The sequence below is a fragment of the Papilio xuthus genome, unplaced genomic scaffold (assembly GCF_000836235.2).
Source record: "Papilio xuthus unplaced genomic scaffold, Pxut_1.1 DF826949.1, whole genome shotgun sequence".
NCBI lineage: Eukaryota > Metazoa > Arthropoda > Insecta > Lepidoptera > Papilionidae > Papilio > Papilio xuthus.
Genome location: NW_013531700.1, coordinates 65739 through 92672, shown reverse-complemented (window position 1 = coordinate 92672; position 26934 = coordinate 65739). Strand labels below are relative to the sequence as shown.

At 40.5% G+C, this 26934-nt stretch overlaps 1 protein-coding gene across 1 annotated transcript in view; it reads right to left on the bottom strand.

The window, feature by feature from the left end:
• Positions 1–25850, bottom strand: part of PTSP (prothoracicostatic peptide) — a 26987-nt gene extending 1137 nt beyond the window's left edge. Inside the window, exons 1-6 of the mRNA XM_013316018.1 lie at positions 25802–25850; positions 6794–6970; positions 2836–3288; positions 2638–2742; positions 2390–2498; positions 1063–1170 (exon numbers count right to left, since the gene is read on the bottom strand). Coding sequence (XP_013171472.1) covers positions 1063–1170; positions 2390–2498; positions 2638–2742; positions 2836–3288; positions 6794–6970 — 952 coding nt within the window. The 5' untranslated portion in view covers positions 25802–25850. The remainder of the gene's footprint in view (positions 1–1062; positions 1171–2389; positions 2499–2637; positions 2743–2835; positions 3289–6793; positions 6971–25801) is intronic.
• Positions 25851–26934: the final 1084 nt, after the last annotated feature.

Here is a 26934-nt window from a genome sequence, read left to right as displayed (position 1 = left end):
GGGGGGGGGGGGTCGCTGGCTGCTCGAATGGCGGGACATTTCCCGCGCTTTCTATGCGATGCCCGCGCCCGGCTGCGTATTAATTACCGCAAACCGGCGGGGACGATTGCCTTCACAACTTGCACGCTTCGCCTACTGAATGGAATCAACACCTTGAAATGATTTGATCTACTTTAAAAGAAATAAGATTATCTCTAAATTCAATTTAAATATCTAGTCATGTTTCAAGATTTAACGTCACATAACAATCCATAACATATTTAATGTAAGTTAAGTTTATAAAATTAATGCTTACACGTACGATTTTTTCGATTTCTTTGTTAATTCAAATACAGACGTTATATTTATTTATTAATGTATTATATAACTTGGTATCGACCACAGTTTGGAGATCGTACTTATTGTAAGTTCATTTTATTGCAGTGGGAACTGGGGAGTGTTCCTGTAATGCCGTGTGTTCACATCTCGGAGCTGCAAGCTCACTTTCTTCTATTTTTTTTATTTTAGACACGCTTAAATTGTGAGCTACTTATTTCAAATATTATTTTCATACGAACCGTTTTAAAATCGAAAGCAAACGACAATAATACAAAGCACTAATATTAAAAAAAAACGTACATAAATACTACGTACTAACATGAAAATATAACATCACAACGAAAAAGAAGAGCTACGTAATACACGAGTACATACAGTGACACATACATACATACATGTAGGTAGGTATTCATTACTATACATTGTCTCCAAAATTACTGGATTGAATTATTCATTACTACAAAGGAGGTTTTTAATATGCTTACTTAACACTTTCAAGGACTTACAAAACACAAAACCTATGGGCTAACAGTGAGGCAGTTCTAAGCTACGCTACCCTGACTCCTTGTCTATAATACGACTAACAATCAGCGTGACTTGGCCAAGTGGAGAGTGAAGGGAACATCGAGACAGATAGAGATAGAGAATAGAACGAGAGGCGAGTGCGACAGGTGGCGCTAATGTGCATGGGGTAGTAGAGAGGTGTGGTGCGCGTGAGAGCAGCAGCGCCCCACGGCAGGTTACCGTGCTCATCCATAGTAATGACGTGTATTTCGGGGAGCCAGTCCGCGCGCTTGCCCCACATGCCGCGCAAGTTCGTCCAGCCCGGCTCCCGCTTCCAGTAATATGATCCTGTTGGTTTATTTTGTCTCTTCGTTAATTCTCACATTCGACGTATTCATTTTACAACTTACCATTATTCACAGTTTGCCCTATAGCTGCACAATCTAATTTAAATAACATTTCCTAAACGTAATCATTGAAACTTGCCTTAAAACAGGTAATACACAAAAAAAAGAGAAAATATTTAATTTCAATATTACTCGCTTAACATTTTTATTACTGAATAAGTTCGAATTTAATTTAAAATTTAATAACCGAAATTGAATTTCGCTAAATGTCCTAAAGAGAAATATTCAAAGCCAGCTCATTGAGATTGAGATCGTTTGTCGAGGCCATTGAAAGTGAACATCGACTTCGAGAATATTCCTGGACTTGCTGCGTCACTTTAAGTAGCTTTCTGCAATATTATTGGGATGACATCGATACCATCCGAACATTCTGCCTTGCATCGTTTCGCCGTTATATTGTTTATTAGGATACGCATCTCTTCCTGTGCTGCCAACACATTCAGTCACTTATCTGACAATGACAGAATGATGTCATACGACAAACAATATTCTGGACGAGGTACAAAGTGACGCGACGCTCAAATTATAATAGTAGAATACAGTACTTACTTAAGTATTCAAATATAAAACGTTTTTCTTTACGTTTACGTCTAAAAGTAAAATCCTACTAAGGTTTTAAATTTAAGTTAATTGAAAGAAATAAATTGTTTAATGGCCGGCTCGTTTCCCTCCAATTGGTTTTTAAGTTTGGCAATTGCCAAACGTCGCGTCGTATCGGTTACCTTAATCAGTATTAATTGAGCGAGTTGTGTCGACGGTGGCGACCGCTCCGAGCTGCCGATCAATTGAAATAACGTAGGCTTAGAAGCCGCATCAATCAGTGCACGGGGAGGCCGAGTATTGTCTCCCCCCACCTCGCCTCTTGCCCTCTGCTCTTGCATCGGGCCATTTGTTTCCAACGATTCAATTTAAAAAGCCAATTTGTTATGAATCTTTTATGAACGATCCATAAATTTTGTAATACCGTTTCTTTTTGTCAATCTTCGTTCGATCTTTTAGTATTCCCTTAGCCACTTTTAGTTTCTCCCTATCCGGAGAACTTTTGTTTTTTTTTTATTCCTTACTATTGAGTAACACGTGCATTTAGACTTCGTATAAAATACATTTGCACCAAAATTAATTCATACGTAATTTTAAAATATTTAAGCAGAAGAGCATACCGCTAGCGTAGGGCTGCTTGGCGGGCCGCTTGCCCCAGGCACCGTGCAAAGCGGACCACGCCTTCTTCTCCGGATGCTCCAAGATGTCCTTGTCAGCCGCCTCCTCAACCTGCATACAACGAACACTTATCACACAAATATTTAATTGTCGGTTCAACAACAAGTTACCTCGCAATGTGAACGATTCAGCGTCGTCATCGCCAGTGAAGCGGTGAGTCGTGCATCACAAAGATCTTTCTTTAGCTTACTTGTCGGATGGGAACTACAGATTCGACTGCCATTTCGTAATCTTCAATTTCAGGTTCCGTCACTGTCCTCTTGCCCCACGAGCCGTGGAAGTTTGCCCATTTCGACTGATCAATAAAAATTATATTGTTAGCAATGGATTGCAATTGTAGCTAAGTTGAATAAAAAACTTTGTATAATATGCAATAGCATATACTTACAGTTGGTGATCTTTTGCCCCAGGCGGAACTCATGTCGTGCCAACCGCGCTTGCCCCATGCCGAGCTCATGTCTTGCCAACTACGCTTGCCCCATGCCGAGCTCATGTCTTGCCATCCCCTCTTTTCCCAGGGAGCCTGGTTCATGTCGTTCAACGCGCGTTTGCCCCACGCCGAGTTGAGATCCTGCCATCCTCGCTTGCCCCACGCCGAGTTTAAATCTTGCCAGCCCCTCTTTCCCCAGGCCGAGTTCAAGTCCTGCCAACCCCGTTTGCCCCACGCCGAGTTGAGGTCCTGCCAACCGCGCTTGCCCCAAGCGGTATTGAGGTCCTGCCACGCTCGCTTTCCCCACACGGAGCTCATGTCCTGCCAACCTCTCTTCCCCCACCCGCCACCACCGTGTAAGCTGGACCACGCTCGTTTTTCTTCGTCCGTTAATTCCAAGTCAGCATCCATCTGAAAAAAATGTCTGTTTACAAACTACGCATTTTGTAACTTAGTTGTAGGTGTGCTTTTATTCTTTTTCTCAACTGAACATATCAGTTGCCTATGAACCAAATAAGAAATAATAAGTGGCAACGACAAAAGACGTGGGCTGCCACCCCTCGGTCTCCATGTTGCAGTTTAACGACCAAGAGAAATCAAGAATGCGAAGTTTGTACAGTTATTAAAAAGTAAGTGAAACTGCGTTACATTGCATTCAATGACTCTTTTGACTTTATCATTTATTAATGTTTGTGTTGGTTGAGAGTGCGCCTGGCCAGTAGAGCCTTTGTGTCGGTGGCTGCCGCGGGTGGCGGGACTGGCGGGACTGGCGGGGGCTGGCGGAGGCTGGCGGGGACTCGCCGCCACTTACTGCCGCACCACTTGGCGCGAGAAGTTGTTTTGTTCAATTAAAACGATCCGATAGAGAATGTTAATTGCGCGCTTGGGTGTGTACTCACTGTGCGCGGTCTTACTCTGAACCAAAGATTTTTTGGCCTTCTAAAGGCCTTGTGGTCATCGTTGTGATCGTGTATAAATAATGGATCGCATAATTAGATATGAAATTTGTAATGTGAAATGATGATGATGTGAAATGTAATGTAATTAAGGTTATAAAAAAGTTTTGTAACCGCTTTTAGTTACTCAATTCATATACTGTACGTTAACTTCCAACGAATAAGTCAATATAACCTTAATTTCAATTTGAAAAAACCTGCGTTCGATAGCTTCTCTATTTGTTTTTAAGAACATAAACGGTAATGTGGATAATATTTTTTTAAGGAAGCTTTTTTGCTCTAGATAAATTATCATGTGGTCCGCGCTGCGCCGCAACGTGTCCTCAGCGATCCGCTGTAAGTCGCACCGCACCTTGACCGCGTTCCCGCTACCATCACTTGAGCAGCCGAAGTGTTTAAGTGATCGACTCCGCCCAAACGCCCCCCCGCCTCCCACCGCGCGGCCCTCGCCCTTCGCGGTACGCGAACAATACGTTTGTAAAATGTGAAATGGAGCGAACAATGAAACAGACATTCTTGCGACCTATTTACTGAAAAACAAAATGGATTTGTACAACTTGAATAAATGTATAGCTTATTTTCGGACTTGGTCCTGTCTAGTTGACTTTTATATGCTATTGATATAGCAGAGGTAGGATATACTCACATAAATTGAAGAGCTATGTAAATATGTTACACGTATTTGTATAATCAAATTAAATGTTACTTAATACAATTTTATTGAAAACTGATGTTGTGTGTATGTGTGTGTGTGTATGCAGTACATACTCACACTTCATACAATAAAACGACAGTTAGAACGGATCCAGCTATAATTCACTATTAACCCTTTACAAGTTATGTCGTCGCCAAAAGTAATAATTTCAGTTTGGGACGTCGTAAAAATGAGTTGGCTGAGGGGTGAGGTGCGACCGGGGGTGCTGTGGGCGCGGAGGTTCGCCGCCGGCTCGGCTGGTTCCACAAGCGAAAATTAAACATTAACTTAATTTTAAAAAGCCATTTCGTTTAGCCACTTCACACAAATATATTCTTTTCACACGTAGATTTTATGATAGCAAATTGTCGCAATTTTACAGGACGAGATGATCGGTGAAATTCTGATGAAGGCGGCAGCAAGTTGTTAGTATTGTTAATCTCACACTTGGCTTCATCTGATCCTGCTCCACAACGTACTAATTATTGGACCTATTCAATTTAATCGGGATTCGAAACCCGATCCTCGAATCACTATCCGTGCACTTTACTACGGTATCCTAATAAAGACGTCGGGGTTCGATAATGTCTCATATAAGAAAATGGTATCACAAGAAAAGCTTTTATCTCTAAACTGCTGATACGAGCGAATTATCCAACGATTGCTTAAAGGAGAAATCAAAGTGTAAAGATTCGTCGACCCGAGAACATGAGGGCACATCGATTGCACCGGCTACAGCGCGGGAACAAAGCGGCGACGGCGAGCCATGCAGTTGCGGGGCTGCATGCGGTCTCGATATTGCGTCTCGAGCTTAAGACATTCAGACGAGCTCTTAAATCCTTGCAATTGCATCGATACGGTGTATTGATTCTACTAACTTGTTATTATAACGCTGAATTTTCAATAAGATGACAATTTTTAGAGTCTTCAACGCTATAACCGTTGTATTCCCTCTATCGTAATACAGTAAGCTTTCTTTTAAAATAGTTAGGTTAAAATCGCTCCACTCTATGCATGTAGGAACATGATTTGCGTACAGTTTGTCTACATAAAGACGCTGTAGCAGCAACTATGCATTCTGAATATCTTTTGATCTCTTTTTTATTTGGTTTAGAATTACAGTTATTTTCTACAATAAGACTCTTTTCCTTGTCTGTGTAAAAGAATCACAAAAGTTAACAGTATCTCAACTTGTAGGACATCGCCGCCATGTGGAACATCACAAGAATATAAGACGCGTGCATTACTGTGACCAGAGGGTTGATAAGGCAAATTGGAATACGGAAGCACGCATCGCGTCTGCCCCGCTGCCTCCGCTCCCGGTAGCCATCTGGTGATAATAATACTGCCCATACCACAACTATTCTATAAATATTGCATTTAAATCAAACGTAAAAATACGTTTCATTTAAATGCGTAAAAGAACGAAAGAATCTATTCTGTTTTATAGTTTCTAAGAATATTTTATGACAAACTACGACGCCGATGTCTAGGCCGTGTATGTTTATACATACGTAGGCAATAAGTTTGATATGAGTCGTAATGCTTGCCTGCCACACTATCTGAACATTTGCCGCGAAGGCGGTCGTGTGGCGCGCCCTTATCTCCGCGCCGCAACCCTTGAACTCGGCCCTCGGCCGGGTTTGCATGTTTGTCTGTTTGCCAAGGGACACGCGCCCCCGCCCCCGCCCCCGCCCCCGCTCTGTCTTGTGATACTCTCAGATATTACACGGTCGGGTTTGTATTGAACATTTAATCTTCGGAGTTGTTTGTACGTCGTCGTCTACATACAACGTTTTTGATGAAACGCTTTGTATACTTTGGTAAATTTGACATGAAAGGCCTTAGTTTTTTGGGCCCACAGACTATGTAGATGTAAAATATTGAAAAAAGAATGTAATATAATTACTGTCATTTTCTTTTTGTCACGTCTAATTCATATACTCGTATATATGTGTTTTCTTCATTTACATTACTTTACATTTAGATACGGCCGATGTCCTTAAAATAAATGATTTTTGTGTCATATTCACAGTGTATTTCCCTTAAAAACCTTGAAATTCATAATATTATTACTGAAAAAAATAGTAGAGATCCTTAGGAACATATGGATATTCGTTTGTTTTCTGTTCATCAGTATTCACGAGTAGGTCTAAAGCCCGTACAAAAAAATGCTTTACGTTCAATTCCTCTTGTTACATGAGACCGGGACGCTCAGAATGCTTCAAGTATAAGGATGTCCAAATGCATACCAGTGGTGGCTTACCTGTGCGAGAGCCGCCTCGTCCTTGCGGTCCAGAGCGGCGTCCAACGCGGCATCCAGTGCGGCGTCCTGCGCGACGTCCATCGCGGCATCTTGCGGGCCGTCCAGCGCGATTGCCGGCGACGCCAGCAGAGCCAGCAACGCCGCGGCCGCGCTCACTGCGACCACACACACACGCATCTGTAACAATAGAACACATTGGTTTAATTAAAGACAGGGTAACCTAACTGACGACAGAGTCATTAGCTCTGACGTCGTTGTCATAGAGTAATGCTTGGTGTACCTCGCAACCCCGGGGCACCGCCGGGGCGAAGGGGCAAAAGTAAATATAACATGCGTTTAATCCATGCAAACATTGTCGCTACAATTTAGTCATTTGTACTTCTTTGTGCGTGTCCGTGTTATTTAGTTAGGACCTGTGTTGTGGTTCCATTACGCGGTTCCATCGAGGTCCACCTCTCGAATTATTCCATTTCACTTCTACTGTTTGTTCACCTGAATATCGATTGCCTCTCTTTATGCCTAAGGTAGGTACGGTAGATAAGATCATGGTAGTGTGTTTTTTTTTTTAATTTATAACGATATTTTACGTGTTTATTTGATTTTTAGGATGATGTACTAAATCTGAAGTTGACTTTTAGGCTTATTAAAGTGTGAGTAGGTCAATGCGTTGTCGGTGTCGGAGCATTCTGCAACGGTGTGCTGTACCGTTGCAGTCGCTTTTTAATTTGTTTGTAAAACAACAATTGTTTGCGAACAATGAATAGCCGCGCTGTGCTCTTTCTTTCATTTTAATTGAAAACGTACAAGAGCATCGAGTCGAGTCGCGTCGCGCTCGCGCTCGCGCTGCAACGCTCTGCAGCGGACACAATGCTCAAGTGATGCCGTCTTCTCTATGGGACTTTACATTTTATTATTTTCAAAGCATGATGTTTTCCAAAGTTATACAAAATTACAGCTTAATTGACAAAATGGTTTTTAATAGATAGTCCTAATATTTATCTTCTACGAGTATTTTTAAATGTCTCCAACACGTGTGTACATCCTCGTCTTATTATCATGTCCGGACACCGGACACGACGCAAACTACTCCTACAACTAACTTAATTAATTAAATGCGAAGCAAACATCGCCGCCGCCGCCGCAGCTCGCCGGCAAACTGTTTACTTTGTTATTTAATCTGTAATTCGCTACACTCATTATTTACATCGAATGGTTGATGAAATGTTTGCATTCAATCCGTTATTACAAGCAATTATATGAAATGTTGATCCCTATCATGTTTCAGATAACTTGTCAGTACATACATATAATACATATATCTAGGTAGATGTATCATATAATACATAGAGAGAGCGGTGTCATGTCGATTGATGGATGTGAGTGTTGTTTGCCCTGGCCCTAGCGCCTGGGCCGGATCACTTGAGAATGTTTAGCTATAAGCAGATTATCGCATTAGTGTCTCCCCCACTAGCTCCCCGTCTGCCTTGTGTGTGTGTGTGTGTGTGTGTGTGTGGGTGTGGGTGTGTGTTTGGGAGGGGGGGGGAGTACAAAGAAGGCAAAAAACATGTTTTCCTTCAAAGTGTATAACATGCTCCAACTTTAAATGTATCTAAACTGACAATTGCTACAAAGTAACGTACACTCGAAAGAAATATTATTTTTTAAATGAAAATAAATGTCATAGAAATGATATGATAATGCATACAACACCACTATATACTATATTTAGATTAATTTATGTAATTCTAACAAAGGAACATAAGCACAAGCCACGTATTGTATACCGGTGTAAGTATCAAGTAAGTACTTGTTGAGTTGTAACTTAAAGCAGATAAGTAAGTATCCTTCTGTATAACAATGTGAACTTGATCCACACACAAGTTGGACAGTGGTCGAGTGCCGCCGCGCTTTCCAGTTCACACATAGTTTGTCACACTTTACACATTGCTTTGATGCCTGCTGCTGGCTCACATTACTTTAATTATGTACAAGTGAAACGTCTTACCAAAATCGTAATACTCTCATCATAACCTGCCTTTGCCTTTCAATTATTCAATTAACATTTGTACTGATTTTATTTCTCTTTTGTGTTTGCATTTGTTTAGTTTTACAACACAATTCACAGCTAATGCTCGGGAAGTGAATATTCCTAAACAATGGAATATTTGAAACGTAGGAAATAACAACAATACCTCAATGAAAGTATTACAACAAATAACAAACAATAACAATGTGCATTATTTTAAATAAAGATAATAATAATACGTTGTATTCTTGTCAAACCTTTAATATTTTCCTGCGTATCGTTTGTCCTTGTCTGTAGTATAATGATTACATTTAACATTTGTATCTTTGCTTAAATAAACATTTAATTGTACTCTATGACGTTATTGTATTGTAATTAACTTTGATAATGTTACTAACATTAAATCACAATAAAAATCTTTCGGTGGCATTATGCCACTTGGGACCCTGCAACGTAACGTGTTAGTGTGACGTGACGTGTCGTGGGATGTCAGGCTACGTGACGTTGACGTGGATCTGCGTGATCCGTGTGCGGGACGTTGGTGAGACGACGACGCGGCGGTAATTAAAGGGCGTTCGTTTGTTGAGAGTGAGAGGACAGGGCTGCAGGACAGTGCACATGCCCGCCTGCACACCTCTGTACTGGCCACGGCCTAGCCATTCATACATGTACAAGCATATTTTGTGTCACTACACCTTACAATAAGACTTATTATTATTTCGCAATTTCACACAATCAAAATAAAACTCAATTTACACGTTATAATGTCCTCCGCCATGTCTCTGCACACAGGATGATATTCTGTGTCATGTCTGGCAGGACATATCTGGCAGGACATTGGGCGCTGATTTATGGCGCATGTGTGAGCACGAAGCTTGGGCCGCGACACGATACGATTATTTTTTGTTCACGTTTTATATGCCCGACTTGTTTACATTCGCAAATTATGTAAATTTGTGTGCGCGGTCAGCGCGTGTGACGCGACAACATGCTTTCTGTTACCATTCCCGCTCCCCGCGCCCGCCTCCTCGCCACCCTGGCACTCGTCAGCGCAGCGGGACCAGTTATTAAAATCCATTTCAACAATATTTTGTGCATAAAATAAGTGAAGAAGCCTCGTGTACTAACTTGGATTTCATGTGACAAATGATTGTTGGGACGCAACTGTTAACAAACATTTTCCTTTGATTCCTGTCACCGGCACTTTATTACACAACGCACTATTGCGAGCGATGCAAACATTTAAATCGACTGCTCTTCTTGCAATTACATTAGAATGTAATGTTGTAGTGCTGCACTAGCGACGTGTCCGGAATTGTTTTGCAGACAAATTATTTCCAGGTCGATAACAGTTCCCGCGGGAATTAGTTGTGAAGTTGCGGCGCTAGATGGCGCGAGATGTACCACAGCATATAGGCTGTGACGCTGAGACCGAGTGCTGCGCGCGACCACACGAGACGAGTCGCACAACTGTAGCGGCGTCGAACTTACAAATATGCGGTCCATGTATTTGTGTCTAATTCAGTGTGCACTTAGCAACCGATTAAAATAGACTTACTCGTAGATATGCTGGTGGGATTACACACTATGTATACAATAAAGTTAGTTGAGTAAACAGTTAAAATAAGCGAAGCATTAACTTGTAGATTCTCAAAAAAATCCCACACTATGTGTGGAGCTGTGCAGCCAGCGTGGAGTAGCCGCGGCGAGGCTGACACTCTCTGAACGTAAATAAGTATAAGCGAGTGGAACAGGATGAAATGAGTTTCCGACCCTGATGAGTTTAAGTAGCGTAACGACGTCAGGTAAATTGATTCGCGCCGCCGCCGGCACCGCGCGACCTCTGCCTGTCGGACACTTTTCTATGTAAAACGTTAACTTTCATTTTCATGTTGCTTTAGCTGCGTACATTGCTTGCGCTGTTATATTATTTAAATTACCTACAACCTATTAATTACCTTTTAAAAAAATCTACTGTAATTGTCAAATTACCCTATCTTCGAACTTGTTTAAATGTTAAGTCTCGGCGACATTTACCGGCTTCGACGCGATAGCAATAAATAAAATATAACCTCCTTCCGCTCCCCGCACCCCGCACCCCGCACCACGGCGGCGTGACCACTTAGCTGTGACATGGCGTCGGAGATGGGTCGATAGTGCAGCAAAAATAGCATGCGAAGCGACCACCTGCGAGAATTCCGACTTAGCAACCCTGAGCCCCCACACCCCCGGACTATATTAAAAATTGTTCTCATCACGAGGAAATTCATTGATGAGCCGGGGCTCAGACCTGGCTGGTCGCTCCCGGTGGTGGGCTGCGGGCTGCGGGCGGCGGGCGGCGGGTAAGATTATCCCGCTGATTGTGCTTGCGTCATCTCGCGTGGTATTTGTGGCCGCGGAGCATGCCACGTCAAGCTGCTATAAATAATGCCTTGCTATTCTGTGCGTCGTACTCCGACCTCCCGGCCCCGAGCGACAGATGAGAGATAGGTGCTTTGGAGGGCGGGTGGAGCGGGGCAGGGGCAAGGGTTTATTGAAATTTTCATAAAGTAGGCTCGAGTGGAATATTTGGTTTAATTGAGTGACTTGGATAACAAAGACGACGAGTCGTTTAGTGTTCGCTAGTTAAGAACACATGTTGTGTGAGTCAATAAACAATACGAAGGTAGTTTTACGGGCGATTCTACACGAGGAGTGTTACGTGCGGACGGACGCACATAACAGTCCACGTAATTAATTTGTTAGAGCTAGTGGCGCTAGTTACAGCGGTTACGACTGCCCACAGCGCACGGCGAGGTCTTACTATGATGTCTCATATGGTACATATGACGGAGACGATACATTATCTAATCACCGTGAAATTCCACCTCCATTAAGCTTGTGTTACAAGCTTGTTGTTGCTTTTGTTTAGCAACATACATATTATATATTTATAGAAATGCTCGGACAGCGGCGGTAAGCCAGGTCAGGTCACATTGGACGTTTTTCTAGCACACAGTCGAGTGCAACACTAATTGTGGAGCAAAAGTTAAATACATCTGGTATTAACTTCAGTTTGTAAGGCAAAGTGTAGGCTATATGTATAATTAACAAGTAGATTTCGTATTGAAATTTTAGCATTTAAGCTAAGGCGAGATAAGGCGTTTTATTATTACTTCAGAGATCGGATAGCGTATCGCTTGTCGTCTATCGGCAGTCGATAGGAGGAGGTGGAGCTCGTAATGAGCGTCTCAAACAAAACTTATTCCAGAGAAAGGATTAGACTTTATCGCAACGACTCTAGTTCTCGTAGATTTCTAATCTGATTACGTTTTATAAATACTGTAATAGTATTTAGGAAAAAAATTATTCTTAAAAAAGCTAAGTTATCGCTCTGTGAGTAATATATAATTTATAGTTCATGTTATTGGAGCTGAAACTAAAACAATAGGTACTTTCTATAAATTGTCTCCTGATGTCTTATTTATTGTATAATAGTAATATAAAGAATATTCTTCCATAATATATTTCTACAATCAAATTTAATCAGGACCATTAAAATTCTTCCAAATCTCTTAACCTTATATATGTTTGGTTTCTAAAAAAATGTTCTAGACGTTGATATAACAAGTTTATTTACAGTTTTCTAATGGAAAATAGAAATGTAAATTATGAAAAGATTGTAAATAAATATCTTCGTACGAATTAAACAAAAGCTTTCATTTTTGTTTGTGTATATGTTATCCTCGGAATGCAATATGCAACACAAATCGAATGCAAGGCTTTATTTATGGAAGTGTATGCGCGCAGAGCGGCAGCGGCCGGCGCTCGCTTTGTTTAGCAAACAGCAGGAGCTTGTTTGTGCAGCGCGCGTGCCCGCCGCCCCGACCGCGGACACGCACTCAACTTATATTCTCAAATAAAACCTATCATGGCAATTAAATATACACGAACAAAATAAAGAGACCGAGCAGGCCGGGGTTGCGTCTCCTACGTTATGAATCTAATACTTAAAGTTTCGTGTCGTAGTAAGATACTTCGATAGTAGTAGTATTTTGTAATCAAGTATAAACTTATGTATGTTAGATTATGACTTATTATATTTTCAAATTCAATTCAAAGCACCCTTCGCTCTATGGCGCGACGTCACACGAGAGCGGAGGCCTCGTAGGACAAACATCGATGTGTAATCGGCGTACTGTTTGTCTGGTAATCCCTCGCGAGTACTCTCCGCCCGCACCCCGCCCGCACCCCACCCGCACCCCGCCGTCTAATGGCATGTTCATGGAAATAATCGAATAAATACTCGATTATCGCAGGCTCAAAGCGATTAGTGATCGATCATCAAAGGAATCGAACAAACAAAATTAATTAAAGCGTCCCGCTGTCGCTCCGACTTCTTACAAATCTCTTAACGCGGATTTAAAAGTTACGACGAACAGAGAGAGTCGGCAGAGTCGTCGCTCAGGTGGAAATATTTAATTTGCTACCCCCTCCTCCGCAGCGCGGATTATTATATTTGCAATTTTGATGAGATTTGACGTTAATACTCTTATCTGAAGTCAAAAAACAAATGAGCCTTAGCCGCACAACTCATTTGTAATATTATGTGTTTAAATAAGTGTTTTTTCCAATTATAAGTGTTCGCTTACACTCAAAGCAAGGTGGTCTACAGTGCTTTCATTCAAAAAAACATTCTATAGGTCAACAATATAATCAATGCGCAACAGGGAAAATTGAAGTGTGATTTTAATATTTAGTACTCGACAAGCTGTGCCCCCCAATGTACATACGTGTAGTGTACGAGTAATAGCAATCAATAGGAAAACATACGCGAGCTCACTTCATTATTGAGAGCACTCGGAATCGACTCCATTTGCCCAGTTTAATGGGATTAGGCTCACAGCTTAGCCGGGACCGATCGCCTTCTACTATAGGAAGGTAGCTACGCACACTCGTAGCTACGTAGCCCCTTAGCGACGTATCTTCGTAGTACCATTCGTAGCGAAAGCTATTCTTGGTTTTACGAAGAAAAAAATATTCATACAATACAGTGTCTTAATTGCATATTAAAGTATTTTAGTTTTGCATTAAAATTTGAACTATTTGTTTCAAAGTAGTTTACTAATAGTGTAGCGTGCAGGCGGGGGAGCGCGGAGGGGCGCGTCGTCGTTACAACTTGCCAGGTGTTCCAACTTGATGAGACACTTGGCGTGCGTGTTGCTGTCTCGGAAGTGCTCATTGATTTAAAACGATCAACGCTCAACAAGATATATTTATGGTTTAACATGTAAACGGAAAAGTTATTTTTGCTAGGAATATCATTATGTCGATTATTTTTACCACTAACTCTGAGTATGACGTGTATTTTTCCAAGTTTACAATTTTTTCATTGTTGAATAAATTCACTGGAATGAAAAAAACCAAAATGTTTGTTATTTTTAATATAAAAAAATCTTTCCTTTATAAGATTATCCACTTGAAGATAATTTAGAAAAGTTGTTAAAGTCACGTAAAGTTTTCGATCGATGTCTAAAATGTTGCCCAAATTTATATTTTCCTCTGCGAATGAGCAGTTAGTAATTAAAGTAAGTTGTGAACGAACAGACCACGACTTATCGTGGCCGCATCTCACCCCGCCCTCCTCTCCGCGCCTCGTCCCGCTCTCAACCCCACTCCAAGAGAATGCTTACCAAAATATCCACCTCATTAGATTGGAATGCAATTTTATTTACGCGGTTTTAGAATATCAATACAATAAAATCCGCCCTCAACACTCTAATCTTAAACTAGTAGCATCAGCAACGGCAGACAGCTAAAACTTTGTCTCTGTTGTATATTTACTGGTTTCCTCACGAAAAAAAGGCTTTTATCGTTAAAACGACGTCCGCGCGCGCCAGCTCCGGCTCCCCTCATCACGGGACACGTACCCCGAGCCGCTTTATGACTCCTTTGCGAATTTTATTTGCTACATATACGTACATACGTACATAGAAATAACTAAAACTCATTTATCTCAACAATCTATATAACATCTGAGTGATCTTTTGTATATAAACATGCATGATCACGAGGAGGACTCATTTTTATAGTATCAATGTAAGTTTAAGGACATCTCTGAACATCAATATGAAATCGAATCGAATTTAATTTTCCAAATGCCATTTTGGAAATGTTGGCGCGTGCTACGAGTGCGTGCTACAGATGCGAGCAACGAGCTGCGGCTGGTTATCATTGTGAGTCGCAGCCGCGCGGGTAATTGTATCACGTATATTTAAAATTACTCAACTTTTTTTAATTGTACAAGTTATGGTTTTGATAGAACCGCCTGCGAACATTACGTATACGTATACATACATGAGACGTGCACGAAGGAGGCCAACATCCGGACCAATATTATCTGAATAGCGACTTAACTTTGAGATGTCATCGTGTGAGTTTGATAGAATAGATATTAACGTAGTCGCAGCTACTGGTATTTGCGAAGTATCCGCTTCTAGACGCGTAATAGCATTTTGAATGTAATGTTACATTTAATTTGAGACATCAATCATTATTGTAGACATTTCTCTGCGTTCAAAGATGAAAAGTTTTTGAAAGACCCGGCGCGGTGCGGGAGGCGCGGCACGTCTCATCGCGTCGTGTCACGTGGCCGGCGACAGTTCAATCAGGCCGCTGACGGCGGTCCCTGTGAACTCGCTTCATTAACTGTAATCTAGTGACGTCACCGCCCGCGCCGACTTTCCGACATATCCTGCGACATGTTAATGTCGTGAGCACACGACCCCGGCCTCTAATACAACTTTATACAAACTCTGTATCGACGATCACCAAAACTATCACTAACCACATATACCTATTTAAGGGAAACGTTATCTTTTTGTTTGTCAAAACAAACATTTTCAAAACTGATGGCAACAGGTCTATGGAAAATTCAATGAAAACGTTTGGGTAATAAACTAAATATAAATGCGTTTAAGAAAATTCTGTACCTTCGTCGTCAATTATCCGGAGGGATGTAAAAACGTTAAAATAAACAGGATTCCGTCGCAGATTTGTCCGAGCGCCGGACCACACGGACACACGCTGACAAAGGTAAATTGGTGAGATTACAGAGAACGGGCGAAGCAGAAGGGTTGCTCTGCGGCGCTCAGTGGCGCTCAGTGGCGCTCAGTGGCGCTCAGTGGCGCTCAGTGAGGCGGCAAGCGGCGGGAAGTCCCGCGCGCTCTCTCCGGCTCCGCTGGGAACATAATCTCAGCTTTACGCATCTCGGGCTTTATTTAATGTACGGTTTGCGGTAAACGAAACGGTAAAATGTCGAACAAACATCACTTGTAAATCCTTTAAAAAGACAAAATCGCACGCTTGTGTTCAAATATTCAAAGATATTCAAATGGCTTTGTAATACGCAGAGTGTGTATATGTGTGTGTGTGTGTGTGTGTGTCGACATGTAGGCGTGTATTCTGCGAAGCATTCTTATATTTCCACAATTATATTTACTGTTTCGTAAGTACATGTTATTGTAATACTTTCATGTTTAACATTACACAATATTGAATGATCAATTACCTAAGAATAAATCTGGTATAAGAAGCAGAGCGCGGCCGCACTCCGGCCGGAAGGCTGGGAGCAGGAGTCGCAGGGGATTGCGTGTTTTAATTTGTTATTTTGTTTATTATTTGACATGTGCAGTCAGGCGAAAAAGAATGCTCGGTCCCGAGGGTTCGGACACAAATTGATAACACTTTCATTTATAAGACAGCAGACGGGGCGAGGGGCGAGGGGCGAGGGACCAGCTGTGACCACGCACAATACTCTCATTAGTTGGTTGTATCCGCTCAGGAATCAAACTTTTATTTGAGTGCGGCAGCGGCACGTCTCTTACAAATCTATGTCCAACTTAAAATGAAACATTTCTGAACGGTCTATTAAGAATAACTTGCAGTTCTTCCGCAATATTCAGTAGCGTCCCAAGAGCGCAGCGAACTCACTGTATTTGACATTCACTGAATCTGAACATCCTGACTCCTAACTTAGTCTGTGATATATAAATAGGGACGTATAGTGATTAAATAAGATATTAAAGAAAAGAAATATACAATGTCAAATGCTATTTGCAAATCTAATCCAAATCATCTCCATATTGTGAGTATAATACATATGTATGTACATGAGAATGCAGCAGTTCTATATTGTATATCACAGCGGCACATAGTGATGACGTTTAACAAATTAAACGCTACTTAGAAGCGCCTGAGAGAAACGACACAAGTTTTGTCACGGAGCAGACTGCACTGCATAAGTTCGCACTCAGCCGATAAACTTCGCGATTCGTTTCCGGCACAAAACTTCAGCCGCTTCCCGCTTCCCGCTTCTACTCTGACTTGTCAATAATTTAGTGCTGAAGAAATTCTTATAAATATAAATATATATATATATATACAGCAACAACAAATTTTAAATGATAATACAAAATTGTTATAGTTAAGCTGAATTTCTCGTTTTGAATTAGTAATTTGCCTATGATAGCTAATGCGATTGACAATTGCGCACTAATGGAAGTATTTCCTAAGAACCTAAGATCGAGCATAACACACATAGCACACAGAGTAGCAAAAAGAGTACCGATCCCCCTCCCTCGCTCCCTCCTCCGCCACCGTCACCGCCACCGCCGCCCGCCCCTGATGACTCTCTAATGAGCCGCGCCCGCTCTGATGAAGCTTACAACTGTGAACACTTTCGACATTACCTCGTTCACTGTCCACATATTTTTAGAAACAACTACTGAGATATTTGTTAACAACACGAGATAATGTTTTAGTCAGTAATCACATCAAGTGTCGCTACAGCACTGACATTGTCTCAAAGTTTGCATTTGCCGTCGAACTGTGAGTTTGTGGAGAAGTTAACTTGTTCTCTATTTTCTATCCCGCTTGGGAATGTCAACTATTTGTAAAATAAATTAAATCACGCAAAGTAATTAAGAGTTTGGTGGGAACGCATAGATTGGTGGCTGAGCGTACTCGTATGTCTACCGCAAACAACTTTGTAGAGTACACGTAAAGTTTGTAGCCGAGCCTCCACTACAGGCATCAGTTGTTGTACTCTGTGCACATAAATATTCAGGTAAACAAAATATTTTAAAACAACGTTTCGATAAGTTTTTGTCGCATCTTTACTTGTTCTGTTGTGGTGTCAATAGATTTTAATTAGTGGATGTATCAACATGTCTCACGGAAGTTATAATAAATTAATGTTATGTTTCGCTACTGTTCATTGTGTAAATGAAATACATTTCTGATGTACTTACACATAAAATACTTCTGTTTACTTTAAGAATCACGAAGTTAATCATAGCTCGCGACCCGTACAAATATTTTATTAAACATAAGCGAGACATTAAACTGTCGTTAAAAGTGAGCGCGAGGCGCGAGGCGGCTGGGCTTGCTGCGCACATCTTATCGACTACTGTTACATTAAAAACAGAAATAATTTCATATCAATTACTAACAGATAGTTAGTAAAAATAAATTTCAAAGGATTTTACATTGGTCAGTATTTATTTTCAACGCCGTGTATATTCAAACTAAATTCAATAATATTAATAATTGTAATATGTAACAGGTGGCGTAGCATTATAAAGTAAACATAATGAAAACATTGCGGCGGAGGGCGGGGGAGTGCGGCGGAGAGCAGCGGGCACTCGGGCGTGACGCGCGCGCCTCCTGCCGGATCTCCGACAAATCCTCGCATCACGTGAGTGCGGACGCGCTGCCTGATCAGTACTGTGCAGTGGGTAATCTGTACACTCCCGCACACGTTAAATAATTGCGGTTCTATATGGTATTTACATTACACCTGCGAGCGAAAACAACTTTTTTTCTTCGCTGTTATTATTTCCGTCAGCCTTATGTATATAAACCCTTTGACTTAGAGCACTGAGTTTTTTGCATACATGCAAGTTATTTTTATAGAATAAGGAGACAACCGAGCAAAATTTGTTCTTATACGGAGTGTTGACAGCCCACTGACACTAGCATCAATCCCTAGAACTATCTGGTATCGGCTGAAAACTCTTACATAAATTATCGTTTATGAGTTCCAATTCGAACTTCTAGGGTCAGTACGTGTTGGTATGTCGGTCAGTCATTCAGTCGGTTCCTCCTTTAAGATATATCAATTAGTAAATATAAAACTGTACTAGTTGTCTAATCATTATGATTGTGACACTTGACGGGACATATTTAACACATTTGCCTGAATTTGAAGAAGAGACTGTGCGGGAGGAAGGGGGGTAGGGGGGGAAGAAGCTTGGGGAGCGCCTTTATAAAATGTTTGATATTTGGCGGAGGAGTCGGAAGCCATTGACGGGCGAGAGACGCGCACGGGGCATTCATCACTAAGTGTAAATTAAAATTGTCAACCATAGAAATTTTTATATTAAAAAATATGAAATTAAGTATAAAATGACTTCACATCACGTTTAAAATTTGGCTTCTTTAAATATTGTAATGTTTGTAAATAAAAAATTATTAATAATCGCAGATTTTTGGGATTGGGTCAAATGACGAAGCGCCACGTTTCGTTGTACTTAACAAAGAAATACGAATTTAAAGACTCACCTTCTACAATGAAACAAAATACAATTGGTCTTCAAGTTGTCTTGTTCGTGTGACGTGTGACGGACACCGCAACGCACTGCGCACGGAGAGGCGAGGGCAGAGGCGGAAGCTGCTCAGTACCACTCACAATACCTAGGAAGTAACGGCAACGGCCGTGGCAGCATTGTTCGGTTATCGTGGTATTGCGAGGTGCACACTGTACCCTCACGAGCACCGCACACAGCGGATCGCTGTCACACGCGTGTGACGTCATATATTCCGTTCATCGTTAATATTAACGACGCGGCATCAAATTTGGAGGCAACAGCTTACAATTTCGGTTCACCCCGCAGCCCCTCCCCCCCTGCCCTCCGCCACTAGATACCGGGACGTTTTATTGTGACCGTGAGAGTACCTTATCGGCTCGGTTTAGTGCCGTGTTTACAGCAGCCGGCACTTGTTTAGTGCACCTGATCATGTGAATGAGGCGCGGCGGAAGGGAGGGAGGGGGAGGAGCGAGAGAGAGGGGGGGGGGCGGACGGTCTTTATGTTGCGTGTAATGCGATAACGCGTATCGAACCCATTCAATCTGAGTAATATACTTCGGTATTGAATGAACACATAAAAAATGAAGAAATATGAAACCATAAGATTATGAACGTTTTCTAGCAAAAACAGCTTGAACTATTGGTTGGTATTGTCAGTGAAGCCTATACAAATATCCTGATATTCAAATGATGGAATCCTAAGACTTGAATGTTAAGTAAATTTATTAAAGAATATAAATTTATTCAAGAATGTTCTGTTAAATATATGGAGTGAAAAGGTTCATTGGTCAATTTACTAAGCATTTCACTGAATACATCGTCGACTTAATGTTTAGTTTCATTGCCTCCATACATTCCTCCGCCTTAATTGACAGGATAAGGCACAAAACAGGCGCGTGCCTCGAGCCGAGTCTCGGATTTATTGATCCCATTATAAATTCATGAGGATTTGGTTCATAACACGGATGTAAAGACACGCATCTAATTAATTGTGATTACAGCAAGCGAAATACATTTTCAGTCAAAATTCAACAAAATATTGTTATCACGACGATCGAGACTTTTATCTGTCAGTGTTCTGTGTCAGGTGTTGTTAGGAAACGTTCACTGTCGGTCACGTGTTGTTCAGTAAGAAGTTTAGTTAGTACTAACTACTTATGTCAATATTCTATCAATATATCTCATTTTGTTTCATTAAATTTCGTTTAAATAATTTGTCATTTGAGTTCAGGAGGACTATTTTTAGTATCTGAAGTATCCGCGTCAAGAAGCAAAGTTCACAATTAATATAGTAAATTGAGTTGGGTCCAGTTTGCGGACAAATTAAAACGAGCGCGATATCCGGCGCTGGTGGCGCCATCTGGCGACACCATTTGTATGCAAATGTGAACGTTCTGCGCTCACCTTTATAATTGTTTGTTTTTATTGCAAATTAGTTAAAAGCCGCGCCGAGGATATGTTCGCTTTGTTAACATTCGTGCGATATTTAAACTCTTTTAATTGTTTTCCCATTCCGCGGCGCGCAATATCGTTCAGATCAAACATCCGTTTTTGATGAAATTTTTGCGTCATAATAATAAAGTACACAATAATTCTAATACTATAATGTTAAAATATAATTAGCTAGAAATACGTGAAGCGAAAACTTTTTGAGAAAATTGCGCGTAGTGAAGAACGCGTTTGAAAGAGTTTTAGTTAATATGGAGAAGTGCATAAAGCTATTATTATTAAAAAAATGAATACAAATTATGATCGAATTCCAAGCTATGGACGACCACAAGATAGTAAAAACATTTCTGTCACATAAGCGTGGGTTTCTAAAGCAGGTGGTTTGTCTAGTAATGAGAGAATTACACAGGACACGAGTGTGCCGCAAGCAGCTACTGAATGATGCGGTTACACACATATTGTATGTTTATTGCACTCATTCGTTTCGTTATTGTTGTGACAACGAGACACGACGAGACACAACGATCACTCCGCAGGTGTCCGAGCGCGGCGCAGATTGCATCATTAGTGCTTCATCACGCTCTCTTATATTATTCAATAATAACAAGTTCTGTGAAGAATAGCTATAAGAGATACACAATACTAGTTTGCAGAAGAGTATCTCTTAAATCGCTTAAGCTCTGAACAATGAAATACTATTATTTATATTTTACTAATTTAATCGCGTGTTGTATCACGTGTTGTTTGTGTAATATAGTTGTCTGAAACGTCTTGAGTTTTAATTTATTTATATTTGTGATAAATTTAAATTCAAGACGGCGGCGTTTTACTGTTGCTTTTTTTGAAAAGAAACAAGCGTGCCTGTAAAAAGTGCAATAAATATCCTGCGCGTTCCCTAACGAGCCCCCCGCCCTCCCACCACCACCCCGCTCTCACCCGCGTCTCCACCTCCCTCTACTCGTTTACAATAATATGTTTTTTTAGACTATAAATATATCATTAGTTCTTACATTTGTTAAAAGATGAGAATAGAGCTGCTCGTCATCTGCTAATGTAGCAATAGCGAGACGTAATAGCGTAATGAAACATGGCTTCCAACAGTTTCACAATGAGTACGCAAACAAATACTAAGGAGCATCAATGACGATAAACTGTTTCAATTATTTCAACGAAACTGAGAACAATAAGCCGATCCAAATATTTGCCGCTTGGAACGGGTAGCGGGGAGCGGGGAGCGGGTAGCGGGGAGCGGGTAGTGGAAGGCGCAGCGCGACAATGGGCCTCTCCAATGAGTTCATTTACCAAATTAATTGAAGATAATGTTAATAAAGCTACAACGGTCGCAGCCGTCGGGGCCAGGCGGCTGCCCCTCGCCCCGCGCATCTTACCCCCCACCCCGCACGACTTAATTCACTCCGAGATTTGCAAATGGATCCTCCATTATTTCCGGATTATCTTTCGAGCCTACAAAAGCTGTTTATTGTCAAATTAATTCGAAGCCGTCGTCGGTTGCGTGGAAGAGAGAGACCGCTACGCTCTGCTACGCACCGCTACACCATGCTACGCGATGCTACACGTCACACTTGGCTGATAAGTGTTGTAGTATTTTAAACGATGGACATGAATCACTGTAAAATTTTAAATTTTAACAAATTTCATTATTATGGTAAAAGTGTAATGGAAGCCCGAAACTGTAACTTCATTATATAAAACTTATCAACGGAAAACTTGAGATTTTTTCACAAAGTCCGTCGCGAGCATGAATATGTATAGCCAATTAACGGATTTGTACCCGACTTGTCCTGCAACAGGACGAATTAATTCAATTAAACTTCACCGTTCATTATTTTTGACTAAATTTTTGTAATAAAATCACTTAAGATAATTATAATTAATATCAAAAAAACCGTTGTCTAATTTATTCTAGTATTTGTATAAATATAATATTTTCTTAAGAAAAATTCCATTTTGTCATTAATTTTATAAATTCACTGTGTTTTACGTCTGAATAAATAAATTTTAATTCTTGACTTCTTACTTCAAAACTTCGCTTTTTAAAGCGTTACTAAAAACAGGAGCATTGTGTCTTTTATTCCATTTATTTAGAAATGGAGGAGGTCACAAACGTCAGAATATCCTCATGACCAATGTTTTATTATAATACATCGACTGGTTTTGGAACATAAAGATACAGACATTGATTTTTATATGGCTATCAAAACTTTATTGTAACTTAAAGTTCAATTAACACAAGAAACAACAAGTTGTAAGATATGACAGCTTGGAATAAAATTGATCTCCGCGCGACCGGCACTTGCAGCTCGCCGCCCCCGCCGCCGCTCCGCCACGCGGTCATAACTAGTTGCAAACCCGCGGATAAATCAGCGTTTAATATTCTTCGGAAGTATTGATAGTAAAGACACGTCATTGTTAATAGTTTCATTTCTAAATGAATTAATTAAATTTGAGGTAACACATTTGTGTTTCCAATGGTGCAGTACATTTTGTAAGAAACGTAAATAGAAACACCACATTTCCAAATAGAACAATATTTTATGACAATTTGAGTACCTTAAACACATTAATGTGCCAGTGACAGAGGAGAGAGAGGCTCGTAGAGGAATTGTTTCATCACTTGCGACGGTCGCTAATGAATCGCGAACAATTGCAACGCCGCCGCCGCTGCCGCCGCTGAGCCACTTTCATTTGCGCTGAAATGAAACGCAGCGTCGGCGGGGCAGGCAAATTGATACGTCGTCGACTTCAACATTGGTTTTAATCAAATAACTTAAACTTTTATATCACGCTTACAATAGCCAACACCCGTTTTGCGCATAATTATTTGTAGATATTTAAAGAAACAAACCGTGAAAAGCTACTCATGACAGTTCAGTATCAGCAGTGAAAAATGAAAAAAACATAAATAAAACCGTAGACAAAATGGCTTACATTTCTTTTATTAACATTTGCGCTAAATAGTTCCGTGGAAACATATTCAACTCAAGTTATTCCTACTTCATCAATAAAATGCTGCTTATTTTCAATAATAATATGATTTGGATAAATAAATAAAGTCGAAAGCGAACAATTTGCAACAAAACTAATAATACAGTATAACGTATACGATATTGATTTAAGAATATCCTATGTGTTACTTGTTTGAGTAACTCACAGAGAGAACGCCGTCACGTTTGCTCCTTATTATTCAATTCTCAATAAAATGTACGCTACGGAAAGCTACGATATGCCTAAGCCCGTAGCAGCCGTAGCGCGCAATACGCTACGCAGACTGGCAGCGTTCTATTAAGAAAATATTATTTATTATTTGTGTTTCATTCCGTCGTTTCAATGAAAATATTATATAAAGAACCATAAATACTTCCTCCATTATTTGCTTTGCAAAGTGGCTGCCGGCCGGCGTCAGCTCAGCGCGCCACTTCTTATGCCATTATGTTTATCAAATCAAAACAGTTTTATTTTTAACTGTTTTGTATTTCTTATTGATTTTACTGCCTTTTTTTAATGACTAACGGTTGCCTGCGACTACGTTTACGCTGAAATAAAATTAACTTATGTGATCATTCAAGCTGTGTTCTACACATATGGGAAATATCAGCGCGATCCATGGAGCCGCTTTCGACATACCTCCTAACAAATATCCATCCATCCATCCGGATCCATGAATGTAACGGAGTTTTTTTTATCTTAATATAGATTAAAATTTATCATAAAGTAAAGATACTCTTATACAAGATATGCTTCTTAAATATGCGTTATTTAATTTTTAAAAAGAAAAATAAGTATGGTATCAAAGACTTAAAATAAAAATTACTTAATTTAACAGTGACTGGTAAGGATCGTGTCATCAGTTACGAGAATAAAACCAGAGCTTCCATAAGCAGAACAAATATATGTTTTCCCTTCTTTAAATTTTCGTATTCCGCCTAAAACAATGATTGAATATAGCGGAGTTAAAAAATCTAGAACTAACGATGTTAACTATGTCAGCCGCGGCGCGGCATATTTACTATGTCTTTTCCAACTACGACAGAATTTTTCATATTTGTTGAATAGTTTCGGAGCCTATTGAATCCAAACAAAATTGTTTACGTTTTATAATATCAGTACACATAAATTATTAAAGAAATTATGTCAGTTTCAGAGTTTTCCCTTGAATCTAGTTAAAGTTTGTTATCATGTATTAATTTAATCTATAATCTGTACAAAACGTTATGTAATGAACCCAATTCAGATTCAGTCCTAAGTTCCAACTTGCGGACAGTTTGACGAGTGCCCGAGTGCCCGATCGCCGTAGTGACGATTTTGTAGAACGATAGTGTAATTTCTAGCGTGTCCTCTAAAACTGTAACGGCAAAGGAATCACGACTTTAGCTTGCAAGGTGCACATCGCGGCGAGGAGGATGCGCTCGGCCGTCGTGGCTGTCGGCTGTCGGTTGTCGGCTATCGGGTGGTGAACTGACAGCGACGTACTCTTTAACGGAAATAATTCCTCCGAACACGGTAACTATAACATGTTACCTTTTCTTTGTGGTGTAAATAGTTGTTATAATAACTGGAGTTTAGTTTACAACAATATGGATAATTTCTTAGAGCCCGTCGCGTTGTTATTTTCAGAGATTTAATAACAGACCTAAAGTGAAATCGGATTGTTGGCATTCTGGACAAGTTAATAAAACACCTTCAGATTTAATTTTGTAGTTACCAACGCTTTAACTTAGCGGTGCACTGCCTAAAACTTCTTAAACTATTCTTTAACTTTTTATCTTGCATTTTTCTTCATTTTAGCTGCTTTTATATAAATATTCGCATTATATCTATATCCGACATTAAAAAAAATAACGGCACATCGGATACAACAATATTGCAAATGAGTGAAGTACTTACCGTAAGTAACTCGATGTAAACTTTGAGGAGCCTCGCGTCGACTGTCTGCCTGCACTGTGGACTAGTCACTGCTCCTGCCCGCTCCGGCAAAGCCTTATATAGTGGTTGGCTGCGGGAGAGCAAGGGGCGGGACCAGCTCGCGCAGCCTTTCTCTGACTCCACCCCTTTTCACAACAATACGTCGTGACGTACCCGATGACGTCACCAAAAATCTTAATGATCGTCGGAAAAGGCCTGAGGTCATGTGTCAAAGGTGACACAATATCAGCAGCTGAAGCTCGCCCTCACTCTCAACTATTATACAAAGTATTACAAATTCTCGTACTTGTACTTTAATCTCAATAAATAATTGTTATTTAGTCTCAATTTATAGATATAAGACAGTCAGACATTTTGGTCAGAATAATGTTGTAATGATGTCGGATATAATGACAAAAGAAATGTGCGTACAAACGTTTCCAGCCAAACTTGTATTAAGTGTTTGGTGGTGGTATTTGTTCATGAACTCCAGCGCGCCGCGTGCGTTCCACGTGCGACTCCCGTGTGGCTCCACGTCGGCGAACGCTAAACGCCACTTCAGCGGGACCACATTTGTCTTGGAAATATTTGAGTTTCATTTATAATAAAGTAAACCCTTTTTTTGAACGCTCTTTCTAGATTTTCTGGCTTCTACGTGTGAACCGTCAACTTGACTTCCCGTGAGTGTTCACCCCACCGCCCGGGATCATTCGAAGTCTCCGAGAAATTACTTGGATCGTTTTGTAAATAACTGATTTAAAGCAGCTATAAAGATTTATTCATAGAAATATTTTTAGATGAATATGATAATATGGCAATCACTAATCTAATACAAATTGATATACTAAACAAAAACTTACGCCCGTAACCCAAAGGGGCTGGCAGAGAACATGATGCGAATCTCCAGCGACTCAAACTTTAATTATCACATATTACATGTATGTCAGGACGTGTTTCTATCTGTTTGTGCAGAGAGACCATTGAGCCTAGCACTTATATTTGTGCAGCGTATCGGGCGTAAAGCGTAAATTAAAAACACAAAAAATCTCATACTAATTTTGACATAATTGTCGATGATGACGGTCACATATATTTCTGCTAGACCACTTTGTTGG